Genomic DNA, 15,796 nt, shown 5'->3' on the forward strand with positions numbered 1-15,796 from the left:
ACAGTCTGTAAAGCCAAATGACAGACACTTTTCCAAACAAACAACATTAATTTAAAGGATGATAGTACATATATTTATAAAACCTTTAGCTTTTGATTCTTTGAGTCTATACATTACTACTGTGTATCTTCTCTATTTTAAAATGTGTTTTAAACAGTCTGTAAAGCCAAATGACAGACACTTTTCCAAACAAATGACATTAATTTAAAGGATGATAGTACATATATTTATAAAACCTTTAGCTTTTGATTCTTTGAGTCTATACATTACTACTGTGTATCTTCTCTATTTTAAAATGTGTTTTAAACAGTCTGTAAAGCCAAATGACAGACACTTTTCCAAACAAACAACATTAATTTAAAGGATGATAGTACATATATTTATAAAACCTTTAGATTTTGATTCTTTGAGTCTATACTCTTAAACAGGATGGGACGTAGCCCAGTGGTAAAATGCTCGCTTGATGTGTGGTTGGGCTAGGATCGATCCCCATCAGTGGGCCTATTGGGCTATTTCTCGCTCTAGCCAGTGCACCACAAATGGTATATCAAAGGCCATGGTATGTGCTATCCTGTCTGTGGGATGGTGCATATAAAAGATCCCTTAATACTAATGGAAAAATATCATGGGTATCATCTCTATGACTGTGTCAAAATGACCATATGTTTGACATCCAATAGCCAATGATTAATAAATCAATGTGCTCTAGTGGTGTTGTTAAACAAAACAACTTTTTTTATACTCTTACACATTATTCACACTAACATGCATTGCTGTATGCAACAGTTACACAGGAGAATGTTTTCTTCTTCAATTGTTTCCAACCACTGTGGCAATGCCTCATGACAAGTATATCAATGGCTACCCTTGCTGCCAATAATGAAAACCAAATGTAGCATGCACGTTTCTTCTGAAACACCTACCAAATGTTGGACATCAAATAGCTGATGTTTAATGAATCAATGTACTCTTGTGGTGTTGATAAACTTAACAAACTTTACTTTTTTATCCTTTTGAGTCTACACTCTTAAAGGTGTTCTGACTAACACAAGAATAGACATCTTGCACAATATTGTTATTTTCATTATGTGTATTTCTATATTATATACATATAGCTTTGAAACATTTATTCCCAATACGTCATGGGAACTGTTCACAATTATAAACATTTACATTAGCATACAAACCATTATCTGTTTGGAACATCAATCCTCCCCTTCTAAAATTGTACACATAGGCCATTATAAAATAAATGTTAGATTTTCATCCAATGTTTTTTCAAAATAGGGGTATGAAATATATGTTTATTATGGACTAAAAATGTTTGTTTTTTCTTTAGAAATATTTGATGAACTTTAAAAAAAAAATCACACCCTAACATTTCTCCCAACATAGGTTTGAATGCTCATGAAAATGTTGATAATAATGACCATCGTTCCCTATTCAAATTATTGTATTTAAATATTTCTATCTGTTCTTGTGATAAATAAATCTGCTGAACCTAAATAAATGTAAATATTTATAAGTGACATATTATAGAGACCAATAATATATCTAGTTATAAATACACATTACATATAATATGTCGAATATGGTACTTGTTTTGAGGATTCTGCTTTTGCCTTAAAGCTCGTCTAAAACTGTCAATGATCTTACGATCAGTATTTGACATTAACTATAGAAGTACACAATTATTAAAGCTATTCTATTAATTTATTTACATAAATTCAAAGAAATATACTAAGATAAAAATAGAAACTATAGTCCAATAAAAGAGAAAAAAACGAATCTGGATTCTAAACACTGATTACAGAAATACATCAAAATGACTGAGGTAGTGACAACAGTATGGCCACTGCTTTTAACAAAACAAGACATTGTCCATATACATGTGGTATATATATGTATGCAAAACTTAATGTACAGTTTTCACTATCTACTATGAGTGCTAAGTAATCAACAGTGTTAATAAAAAATTACACATGGACATTACATTCACGTGTATATATACATATGTATGTACTATATAATATATATGGTTAATGAGACTACGTACATTAAACATGAGATATATACATGTATATATATATAAGCAGGGTTAATATTCATGCATATAGAGCTGACAACAGCCTTATTTGGGCATCTCTATGTACATAAAGTTTATATTACTATAATATTTTAATATTTCTAGTGTTAATTTAAGAAAAATTTCAGGGTGTCAAGCAATAAATGGTTTAAAAAGAAGAAGAAAAAAAATAGAAATGAAAATTAGTAACAAAATGTAAAAGAAAATATTACTTTAGAAACCCATCCACCATATATTAAATAATTAATATGTAAATGTGCAAAAGATATAATTGGTTTTTAAAATGATAAACTTTTTGTCAAGAAACCAATCAAAAGGAATCTTCTAATTCAAGTGAATCAAACTTTAGAAACAAACTAGTGTACAGTTAGTATTATAGTTAGTACTGAATCAAACCACTCCTTAAAAAGGAAAAACCGGAATAAGGTGTGCAGTTAAAAAAAAACATGCTTTTGTGCATGCTTGCCAAAAATATGAATCTAAAATGGGGTATACCAATCATATGTAATGTATTAAGGACTCCATTCCAGTAATAAGTATCCCCCTCTAGCCATCCCTTATGATTAAACCTAGTCATTCCAGTAATAAATACCCCCCTCTAGCCATCCCTTATGATTAAACCTAGTCATTCCAGTAATAAGTATCCCCCTCTAGCCATCCCTTATGATTAAACCTAGTCATTATAATTTTCCACTGAAAAGAGTGCCCCTTTTCTTTATTTTGTTGGAATCAGAACTAATTTGATTGCTAGACAATGCAATGTTAACAGGGGAAGGCATGAACTGCCATGATTATGGTGTAAACACAGGGTTGATTCCTGTATCTATAACTGAATGGAATGATATACCGTGATGTTTTTGCCTATATATTGAGATTTAACGAGAGTTGTTGGTCTTTTTCAGACCCTTCAAAGTAAAGAGTGGTACAGTAATATTTCAAACTCTAGTGGCAAAGTTGATATTTTTTTAGTAGAATGAAAACACTGGGGCTATTTTTGTCTTCCAAAGCAGAAAGTTAAACATTGTTTTTATGGTTTAATTCCTACATAGGTTAATGTTTTTATGTTTGGCTATGTAAAAACAATAGTGGAGAGATAGAGAGATATTCCAATAATCTAAGTCTTTCACAATGTACTGAACTTTAGCAATCCATCAAAACAATTATTAGCTGGGACAGGTTTATTATTATTGTAAATGAAAAGGGTTACTTGCTTTCTCATTAATAACATTTCAAATTAATAAGGGCTTAATAATTACCGAGTTGCCTAAAGTTGGAAATTTATAAATCCAAATTTAGACAGAATTATTAATTAGCTTTAAAAATTTGCCTAATTTTTCCACTGAATCCTTTCAGTTTCATAATTATCAAAATAAATATCATTATTTAATGAATAAAAAATATTCAGTTTGAGGAAAGCAATGAAAACTCATTTTAAAACATAGAAACTATAGTTATAAAGCATGCCTGAACATTATGACATAATTTGTTTAGGAAAATACAATGTATTTTAATTATTACTTGCATATATATATAATGGAACTAACTTAGTATTAAATAATATTAATAATATAATAATATAAAAATAGTTTTAATTAATTAATTTTGTTTAATTCATATAAATAAACTTTAAAACTGAAAAGTAATTTATAAACCCCATTTATTACATTTTAACACTGGAATATGATTTCAAACACACACAACTACATGTATATGATTATATATGTGACAATCTAATCTAATTGTATATGCAGGGAGTACATGATACAGATATATGTGAAGAATATATAATACATGTATATAATTATATATGAATACGTTTACATATATCAATCTACATGCATAAAAAGAACTGAAGGAAATCATTGATAAGTTACGTAAAAGTGAACTACATAGCCTGGTAAAGAATTCAAACGTGCTTGGTGGCAAGCTAGGTCCCGCAAACCAGGGATTTTAGAACTAATTCTTTGGCCGTCACACTTGTTCATTCGTAAAGTGAAAAGCAAAGTCTGAACATAACACTAGACTTTCTTTCACAGTGTAATTGAGAAATTAATTTTCTGTTCATTATATATAATTACATGTACGTACAATTTGTCCTTTAGTATATTTATCGATCAATTTTAATTTAAAAAAAATTCTAAATAGTAAATGTTATTTTATTTTATTATATTTTATTAAAATGTCACTGAAAAGGATCTTTATTACATCAAGTTACATCATTAATATGTTTGTTTTAACACAAAAATGCTTAATTTATGACATTAAATTGTTTTTGGATTATTTTTTTTAAAAGTCAATCAACATGTAACGAATGAAGTGCGTGTGCAATCCAGCTAAAGCATTAATGTTGAGTGATCCCACCAACAGGCTTGCTTGGAAACCTATTGTTACCTTAAAGGATTGAAAGAAAGTCCACAGAAGTAGTCGAATGGTTTTTCCCTGACGCAGCAGCTTCACTAGACGGGCTGCACGGAACAGCCGAAAGAATCCAAAACTGACACTAGATGCCTGTAAGTTAAAAGTGTAGAGGTCTCTTTAAATGTATGACACGTGGGGGCGGCGTACCTTGAATGACTGGAAGAAAGTCCACAACAGCAGGCGGATGGTATAGCCCTGCCTCAACAGCTTGACGAGGCGCAGAGCTCGGAACAGTCGGAAGAAGCCGAAGCTAAGAGCTGTGCTCTGGAAATTGGAATATTATAATCATTGGTGAAAAAAGAGTTATTAAAAAAATATTGTGGCCTGTGTGTGGGTGTACGTATACTTACCTCAGTGATCAACAAGTATGTGATATCCAGATGAAGGAATGTATAGCTGAAAGACTGAGTGCAATGGTATACACATGGTATCCAACTTAACTAGAACTAGAAGATCATTCTGTCAGACCAGAGGCCTAATTTGCAAAGATCTCTTAGTCTCTCTTACACAAAATTGCATGGTCGGATGTTCTTGAACCTTACATGGTGAAAACAAGCATATATGAAAAGATGAGAACCTGAAATAGGAAGTAAAATATGGCCTGCTGTTATTTTTAAAATATCAAAAAATATGTCCTAAGAAGAAAAGAAAAGAAGAGTGATCTCTCCTGCTCCCCTTCATACTCTACTACTAAAAAGTTTTAGGAGAGTTCCAAATTGATTGCCTTGCAATAAAACTTTAAATACATATTATGTAATGATTGTCTGTTATTTCGTTTATGTTCATCGGAGTATGAACAATAAAAATCATTCACAAATTGTTTAAATCAGCACAGAGATGTCATTAGATAATAATATTATTCCTTTAATTTCAAATGGGATATGAATTACAGAGTTAATCATACACCATTTCTGGAAAAAATTATAAGTATAAAATTTCATCTTTTCTTGGTCCTATGAATGACACAAGTTTTCAGTGTCAGGACTTTCAAAATAGATTTTTGCCATCAATAGTTGCTTTCAGAAAGTCGTCAATGGAGAATGTTGCAGTAATCAAAATATCTTCATGTCACATTCCATTATTAGCAAATATTATGCAATAAAACACAAAAGTGTTCCAGTTCGCATATTTATTATTGACCTTCTTTAAAATATGAAGTAAGTGGTTTAAAATAAATTAGGATGGGGTGACTGGAAAAGGCATTCAGCCTGGTATATTGTGAATTTGTCTTTAATTCATTGGATTTATCAAACCATCAATTTAATAATATGGGTCACACATTTGACATAAAGAAATAACTCTGAAAACAAACTGAATTTGAATTTGCATACAAACTAAAATAACACAATGGAATATCACATTCAAGTACATAATATATACATGTGTATGAACATACATATATACTATCTGATATATGTTTTATTATATGTATTAGAGGTGTCACAATACACTAAACGCCAATGCATCGATATACCACAATATTATTGCTGATGATATGATATATGATGTCCTTGTTTGTGTATTGATTATTATTATGATAATTTATCGATTCCTATCATTTTAATTTTGTATCAATTTACCAACATCGCTTTGTACCGAGATGTACTTATTGACAAGTTATTTCCTTCAAGGAAAGCCAGTGAAGCATACAGAATATATGTCTATGGTGTGGTCTTTCTACATTAAAACTGTTTAATCAATGTGTCACTTTTATCTGGTTTATTTCTTATTTTTAAATCAGTTTATCTAAATTGCAGCTTTTTGTTTTGTAAGGAAAACTTTGTGAATCAGGTATGGTGATGTGTACTGTATTAAAACTGTTCAATCAATTTCATTTTTATCATGTTTATTTCTTATTTTCAAATCATTTCATCTAAATTGCAGCATTTTGTTTAACAAGGAAAACATTGTGAATTAGGTATGGTGATGTGTACTGTATTAATCTGTGGGCTATGTATCGTGATAAATATCTTATCATGAGGTGGGTGTATGGTGATGCCCTTATGTATTTTATGAATAAATCCTGTACATTTGATGTATTCCCCTATTGAAATGTACATACACATTTCTGTAAATATGCATGCATGTGCATGACTTCAGTCAATGTTTGGGGTGTAGGTGATGTCTGTGTTTAACCCTTTGTCTCAGTGGCCATAAAACAACGGGACCACAGGGGTCATCCCCCACAACCTTTCTATTATAATTGTGTTGCTAAGAAGGCTAGAAATGCTGTATATGAATATCTGAAATTAAAACTTTTTCTACATTATTATGCCCCTCAACCCTTCAGTTTGAAACCCTTTGGATCCTCAGATTTCCACTCTCAGGCTATCTCACTGACAGTGGCCCTCCCATTTTTACATTCACACCACAGGCCCTGTCTTTTAAGAAAGGATCGAGTCTTCCTTTTTTCATTTCAGAAATAAACTTTACAACATCAACTGAACTGAATTTTATTTACTCTCAGGCTGTAAATCATGGCATATGACATACATAATACATTTATACATATATTTTGACAAGATGGCAAACATATTAATTATTAATGTCAAAATGAATACTCACAGAATTAGCTGTGATGATGACATCAATGATGCTGCCTATTACCGTCACAAAATCAAACACATTCCACGAGTCACGGAAGTAATTCTGTCAAGAAAACAAATACTATTTAATATTTAGTACTAAATACTATTTCAACTACGGTACAACCCCTCCCCCAAAAAGCTACATTTTTATACAGTGATACATATTTATACATGTATATTGTTATCCCCTAAAAAAAAACATTCTATATAAAAAATTTTTTTTGCAAAATAAATACTTTTCTTAATTGAATTAGCTGATGAGTAAACAACAATTCAATAATTTAAATAAAAAATTAATTAGTGGTTTAAACTGTATGATTCTCAAAACTTATTAATATTACTTTTAAAATGAGATTTGTTATCTTTAAACAAACGTTTGTTATAGATACACTCGTCTAGTTAGTCTGCTACATTTAACTGAACCACGAACGTCTGATATCACAGTTGGAAAGAGTGATTTTTCCACTTTTAAATGTGTTTATCACTGGTATACCACTTTACGAGTGTTTATGTCTTTATTACTTATTTTACTGCTTTTAATATTAGTGTCACAATCATTTGAAATGTATCAAGATTCATTATGTAACATACAGTAAATAAACATTTTCATCGGCTGAAATATAGAATATATTGAAGTGTATGCTACATATGAGCAAACATGTAACCTGAAATTTAATTGTTACAAATTTTGAACCCTCCACCCCTACCCCCAATTATTACTGCATATTGAGAAAATACTACTATTAATATTTTGTACACTGCAAACAGAGAAGTGGGTTCAGTGCATGTAAAAAAATAACTAGACGAGTTTAAATATGTATAATAATAATAATTACCATAAAAATGTATATCAATCAAATATTAAAGGGGCATTATCAGCATTAATGATGTTAAATATGTTTTGTTTCAATGAGGATCCACATTAATCTGAATCATATACTACAAAGTAGACACAGATTTTTGAGACAATTAAATCCATAACCGTATCTATACATTTAAAGTTCATTAGCATCAAAAAGCATTAAGTTTGTTATTTAAAAATGTACGGTACAGTAAAATAAATATAGTGATGATGACCCTTTAAAGAATTACACATGGTAATAAATCAGCACACTAGAACAATATTTTCAAAATACATGGTGTAATGCTAACATAAAAGAAACATAAGCAGCAAGGGTGTGAGTGCAAAACATGCATGAAGTTGACACCAGATAAGCCAGGGATTAAGCAGGGGGACAAAAGTGGGGCATTATAATGGCCATTAAATCCCCCCTCCCCTCCACATATATACCTGAATTTAAATAAAGCAGTGACTACAATGTTTATATAAGATTCATGAGGCCAATCTACCTTTGACAAAAAGGATGATATTAAAAACTGCTACGGTTAGAAACATAAATAAAAATTATTGCAGTTGAAAACAAAAACTTAATCTATAGTTTGAACTTGGTATTTAATAATCATGCAGATAAGTTAACTAAAAGAAAATGTAAGTGTAATTTACATTAAATTTCTAATTATGAAAATGTTTTCTGATTGCTGTAATGGTAAAGCATTATTGTTGACTGATAAAGATATCAGTTTTATAAATTTTACTAAGTCATGAACAACAATACTGGTAGCACTGCAGTATGCCATTCCATTTTGAACATTTAACTTAATTAATAGGTGAATATCTTGCTGCAACACTGATACCTGGATTTTGTAATAATGTTGCTCACTTTTAAATCTCATGTCGAAAACACATAGTGGGTAGATCTATATATATACCCATAGAACAAGCCAAAAACAGGTTTTAGATATCTTGGTTGAGCAGAAAGCATATCAAGAGGTTGTCATGACAGCACAACTTAAGAGCTCAGAGGTCACTTATGCAAGATACAATCTTCTCAATTTTCAGAAATAGTAAATGGCAGAGATTTTAAGACCTTAAATTATTGATATTTATGTAAAATTCTGCAACTATCTAAACTGATATCTGTAGTGGGTTGTTAGTACTATATCACATAATATTTCAAGATATATTAAATCCTTTACGTTATTTGAAAACACCTCATGTTTATGCATTATTTAATTATTAAATTCAAATATTCCGAAATTGAAAAATCTTTGCATCAACAACTTAATGAACAAAACTATTTTTCAAGCATATTCTCAATTACATACACTTTGAAAATTTACATTTTATTTTTTAAATAAGCTTAATTATAAGTTATCATGCCTTTCTGGGGGGTTTTCTGGTAAAAATATATTTCAGCCAAACATTAATATGTGTTAATTCTATGTTGCAATATAAAGTGTTATATTTTATTAAATAATATGTGAAAACTCAATGCCTAATAATTTAAACTTGCATTAAGTGAACCTCTGTGACACAACATTAAAGCTGCATTCTGATTGGCCACTCCAAAAGGCATACACAAGAAGGAACAATCTAATCAGTTGATTGGTACAGTGAAAACAAGACAGTCAATCTTATTGCCCACTTCAATTATACAGACACAAGAATCATTCTAACTGGATGATTTCAGTGAGCACAACAAAAGGACTACATTCTGATTGGTCACTTCAAAAAGACATATACACAAGAAGGAACATCGTAACTGGATGGTTTTAGTGAGCACAACACAGGACTACATTCTGATTTTAAGAGTTTGCTTCAAACCTTGACTCCAAAAGCAAATAGCTTTAGAAGGACTTCTATTGTGTACAAGGCTGTAAAGACTTGGTTTATAATGGTAAGAACCATAGGAATTTCTTGCAACTGTGTATTAGTATTGTGAGGGTTACCAGGCTCAAACTGAAGTCAAGCAGGCAAAAAAGAGAAATAAGAGAGAAAAAAAAGGTTAAATATATATGTTAATATATAAATATATGACTAGTCTCCATAGAAACGAAACCAAAAAACATTTTCAGTGAGTTAGTCCTCAGCCAGTGCTGAAAAGAAATGAGGATGAAGTGGCAGAAATCAAAGACTCAAAGCAATCTGTAATATTGTGTTGACAACAGATGATGAGCAGAAAGTAAATCATCAAGTATTCAAACTTTATAAGAAATGCAAGAATTCTGCAGAATTGAATGTTTCTCCTACCATAAAACGTTTTGGTGCACAATGATGAACAGCAATAGGTGCAACTCTAAACCAAATTTTATTTTCATATCCTGGATATATATAGTATGTAAGAAACTGATCTAAATGTGAAAAACAAAAATCAGTTACATACGGTTATAACTGAATTTTCAAATCTATCAGTTTTATACACAGTAAGATTAGAAATTGAATTTTATTTCATACACTTTTAATGCACTGATTTTCAGTCTTTTTAATTCACTTTCAGCTAGCAATTGGCAGAATACTGTTAATTTTTTGTATGTGTTTAACAATAAAATTGTAACCAAATGCATATGTCCACCCATTTCTAACTACTTGTACTATCGTACATTTTAAATGCAAAGTCAGGGAAACACATTAACTGACATTAATGAAAAATGGTCTCATTTTTCAAAAACAGGAAGCAAATGATTTATTGGTAGGTTTCAGCCATCCCATTGGCTGTTGGGATGTTCAGAATATTCAATTGTTTGAGGTCAGGCTAAGTAGAAAAGAAACAGGCTTTGCTTTCTGGTTTCGCATCAACAAGATATTTAACCTCACCTTTTTATTTATTATGATAATGTTTACACTACATAAGTTGTAATACTTTCATTAGTACCAAATTTGAAAATAACGTTAAGTCCCACAGTTATATTGGTTTGAATTAATTAGTAATATTAATTAAACTTTCTGCTGATCAAATAGATGTTAAACAAATTGGCTATTCCTGCCTGCACATAAAGCACATGTTCTCTAGGCACTGAAAACTGTATATCACTGAACTGCGACCCCAGTGTTGTTATGATGGTGCCAACAGCTGGAATACCTAGACAAGAACATGTGCTTTGACAGGAAAAACCAAGTATATTCTGTAAGGAAAGGTAAATTGTGAGTGAAAAAATATATATCAATCATGAACCATCACCATCAATGACATTTTGGAATATCTTTTCTGTAACAAAACATTTTGCGAACTATAAATGTATTTACATCAACATATACATTACATTCAGTCTGCAAAGCAATTTGTTAGCAAGAAATTTGTCATATCCCAAAATGCCTGTTGTCGGTATACAAGGAAAAAAATAATGAATAAACCGAAATAAGCTGCAGTTTCCCAGTATAAAATCTATTCTAACACATGGATGTGGCAGGCAGGCTTGTTTTGTCTTACCCTGGGACCAAGACCAAACAGCTTGAGTATGCATTCAACCGTGAAGCAACAGGTAAACGTTATATTGAGATTTTTGCCAACGTCAACATAAACACCATGCTGTCCATGATACTGGTGAAAAAAGATGCAATAGATAAATGAAACCAAATTATGTTGTTGTCACATCAGTAGTCTAATAAGTACTATAAGATCTAAAGACTTTCAATAAACATCAGCCTTAAAAATGTTCCAAGTAAATTAATTAACATTAAAAACATTTAATCAAAAGTCGTAAAGCTAATATGTAAGTATTTTTCATTAAGTTGTAAAACATGATGAATGCTTTCCACAAACTTATAAAATGTATCAAGTTAACATACACTAAAAACAATTAATCAGAAGTTGTAAACTGTAAGTATTTTCATTAAATTGAAATGCCTGAATACTTTCCTTAAATCTTTAAATATTTTTTAAGTAAACATTTAGTTGTCAGATTTAAAAACAATGAAATTGTAAACAACTTAAAACTTTTCAAAATAAACATCAAAGTAAACCATAAACCTTTTTCCATTAATACTTGTTAATCTTAGACAACGTCTGAGCAGCATTGCAAATTGGAAAAATGTCATTAGTAAATCCTGTAAATGCAATACATGTACATCCCAACCACACTCCCACTTGGGACTGACTGGATGTTTAATGCAATACATGTACATCCCAACCACACTCCCACTTGGGACTGACTGGATGTTTAATGCAATACATGTACATCCCAACCACACTCCCACTTGGGACTGACTGGATGTTTAATGCAATACATGTACATCCCAACCACACTCCCACTTGGGACTGACTGGATGTTTAATGACGCCCTAGCACAAAGGAAAAGATACCAGTAATTATATGCTGTATTCATCACTCTCATGAAAACCCCCCAAATAAGAATGCTGTCACCCCACCATCCCCTGCAATTAAGAAAATATCCATGGAAAAAACAAAACCATGTAAGGAACAGGACCCACATCGTGACATCTTATACTTTCCTGTAGAATATACCAATTCAATGAAGACTGGAACAAAGCACCAATTAACACAAAACAGATAAATGATATAACTTTGTATAATCAAGATGTATTAAACAAATTATAAAATTATACAGCTTTATGTGACTTAAAAATACAAATACATTTCCTACAAAAAGGTTTAACATGTCCCTATGAAACACTGTATTTATATATTTATATTTATACACTGTATACATGCTGATTAAAGTTATCAATACACTATATTATGCTTATATAGACATTAAGGGCTGAATTTACAAAACCTGTTGTTCTTAAACTGGTCTCGGTGGTGTTGTGGTTAAGCCATCGGACTACAGGATTGTAGGTACAGGGTTCGCAGCTCTTAAGGGCTCAATGGATAGGTGTAAGGCCACTACACCCTCTTCTCTCTCACTAACCACTAACCAACTAACAAGTAACCCACTGTCCTGGACAGACAGCCCAGATAGCTGACGTGTGTGCCCAGGACAGTGCGCTTGAAGCTTAATTTGATATACATGTATAAGCATGAAAATAAGTTGAAATGAAAAGTTGTTGTTAAATGCAAATGTTTAACCATTAAGCATTATAAAGTCATTACGTTACATACATGTAAGTCAAAAATAGGCTTTGTAAATTCCGCCCTCACAGATTGTCAAGATTTGTTCAGATCCGACCATCTTGCTATGCATGCTTTGTTATGACTTCTCAGGATAACGTATAAAATAAAACTACGATTCCAAATATACAGCAGTTTGCTTACATGACCTGCTTATGCAACATATGTTTTGTCATTTTTCATATATTATATACTGTAAAGTTTGTCACATAATTTGCTGTACATATGGAATCTTAGCAGCTGAAAATTAAATTCCAATATTATAAAATCTTAACTAATCACATTTATTTTTAATTTTCAATTACAAAACAATTTAACAACTTTAAATACAATAGTCAAAACATTTTTGAATAGATGGTTGATTAACATAATTATATGCACATAATGAAGTTTGTGCTGACCCAATTTCGTTAAAGAAGCCCCAAATAAAATTCAATGCCTTTTGAAAGAAGAGCACTTTCAACTGTTTAGGGTATAGGGTGATGTAGCTCACCTATTTTCACACAAAATACATTATTTATCCAGCTATGGTCAATGTATCAATTGTTATCAATATTTTGGCATATTTAAAGTACAATTTATATTATAACTCAGCTATTTTCCCACAAAATACATTATATATCCAGCTATGGTCAGTGTATCCCACTTGTTATCAATATTGTGGTATATTTAAAGTATGATTTACTGCAATTTAGATAATGTTAATCATTTAACATTTTTGCAAAATCTCTTATGGTGGCTAGCATTGGCTCAACAAAAACATATACCCAGTGCCTATTTCCAGTAATGTAAAATCACGGATGTTATCGATATAGACTCTCCACTGCTATATCTTGGTAAAATCACTGATGTTATCGATATAGACTCTCCACTGCTATATCTTGGTAAAATCACTGATGTTATCGATATAGACTCTCCACTGCTATATCTTGGTAAAATCACGGATGTTATCGATATAGACTCTCCACTGCTATATCTTGGTAAAATCACGGATGTTATCGATATAGACTCTCCACTGCTATATCTTGGTAAAATCACTGATGTTATCGATATAGACTCTCCACTGCTATATCTTGGTAAAATCACGGATGTTATCGATATAGACTCTCCACTGCTATATCTTGGTAAAATCACGGATGTTATCGATATAGACTCTCCACTGCTATATCTTGGTAAAATCACTGATGTTATCGATCTTTCCACTGCTATATCTTGGTAAAATCACTGATGTTATCGATATAGACTTTCCACTGCTATATCTTGGTAAAATCACACTGATGTTATCGATATAGACTCTCCACTGCTATATCTTGGTAAAATCACGGATGTTATCGATATAGACTTTCCACTGCTATATCTTGGTAAAATCACGGATGTTATCGATATAGACTCTCCACTGCTATATCTTGGTAAAATCACTGATGTTATCGATATAGACTCTCCACTGCTATATCTTGGTAAAATCACGGATGTTATCGATATAGACTTTCCACTGCTATATCTTGGTAAAATCACGGATGTTATCGATATAGACTCTCCACTGCTATATCTTGGTAAAATCACGGATGTTATCGATATAGACTTTCCACTGCTATATCTTGGTAAAATCACGGATGTTATCGATATAGGATTACTCTCCACTGCTATATCTTGGTAAAATCACGGATGTTATCGATATAGACTCTCCACTGCTATATCTTGGTAAAATCACGGATGTTATCGATATAGACTCTCCACTGCTATATCTTGGTAAAATCACGGATGTTATCGATATAGACTCTCCACTGCTATATCTTGGTAAAATCACTGATGTTATCGATATAGACTCTCCACTGCTATATCTTGGTAAAATCACGGATGTTATCGATATAGACTTTCCACTGCTATATCTTGGTAAAATCACTGATGTTATCGATATAGACTTTCCACTGCTATATCTTGGTAAAATCACGGATGTTATCGATATAGACTTTCCACTGCTATATCTTGGTAAAATCACGGATGTTATCGATATAGACTCTCCACTGCTATATCTTGGTAAAATCACTGATGTTATCGATATAGACTCTCCACTGCTATATCTTGGTAAAATCACGGATGTTATCGATATAGACTTTCCACTGCTATATCTTGGTAAAATCACGGATGTTATCGATATAGACTCTCCACTGCTATATCTTGGTAAAATCACGGATGTTATCGATATAGACTTTCCACTGCTATATCTTGGTAAAATCACGGATGTTATCGATATAGACTCTCCACTGCTATATCTTGGTAAAATCACGGATGTTATCGATATAGACTCTCCACTGCTATATCTTGGTAAAATCACGGATGTTATCGATATAGACTCTCCACTGCTATATCTTGGTAAAATCACGGATGTTATCGATATAGACTCTCCACTGCTATATCTTGGTAAAATCACTGATGTTATCGATATAGACTCTCCACTGCTATATCTTGGTAAAATCACGGATGTTATCGATATAGACTTTCCACTGCTATATCTTGGTAAAATCTTGGTAAAATCACTGATGTTATCGATATAGACTCTCCACTGCTATATCTTGGTAAAATCACGGATGTTATCGATATAGACTTTCCACTGCTATATCTTGGTAAAATCACGGATGTTATCGATATAGACTCTCCACTGCTATATCTTGGTAAAATCACGGATGTTATCGATATAGACTCTCCACTGCTATATCTTGGTAAAATCACGGATGTTATCGATATAGACTCTCCACTGCTATATCTTGGTAAAATCACGGATGTTATCGATATAG

General features: G+C 31.6%; 1 protein-coding gene and 1 long non-coding RNA gene across 13 annotated transcripts in view; one reads left to right on the plus strand and one right to left on the minus strand.

The window, feature by feature from the left end:
• The window catches only part of LOC121384137, a 101,140-nt gene that overhangs the window by 55,468 nt on the left and 29,876 nt on the right, over positions 1-15,796 (plus strand). The window lies entirely within an intron of this gene.
• Positions 1-15,796, minus strand: part of LOC121384134 (voltage-dependent calcium channel type A subunit alpha-1-like) — a 139,631-nt gene that overhangs the window by 52,824 nt on the left and 71,011 nt on the right. For all 11 annotated transcript variants that reach the window (XM_041514386.1, XM_041514381.1, XM_041514384.1 and 8 more), the window contains 3 exons: positions 11,361-11,471; positions 7,070-7,153; positions 4,478-4,594 (listed from right to left, as the gene is read on the minus strand). In XM_041514386.1, coding sequence (XP_041370320.1) covers positions 4,478-4,594; positions 7,070-7,153; positions 11,361-11,471 — 312 coding nt within the window. The remainder of the gene's footprint in view (positions 1-4,477; positions 4,595-7,069; positions 7,154-11,360; positions 11,472-15,796) is intronic.

This window comes from Gigantopelta aegis, chromosome 10 (genome assembly GCF_016097555.1).
Source record: "Gigantopelta aegis isolate Gae_Host chromosome 10, Gae_host_genome, whole genome shotgun sequence".
Classification (NCBI taxonomy): domain Eukaryota; kingdom Metazoa; phylum Mollusca; class Gastropoda; order Neomphalida; family Peltospiridae; genus Gigantopelta; species Gigantopelta aegis.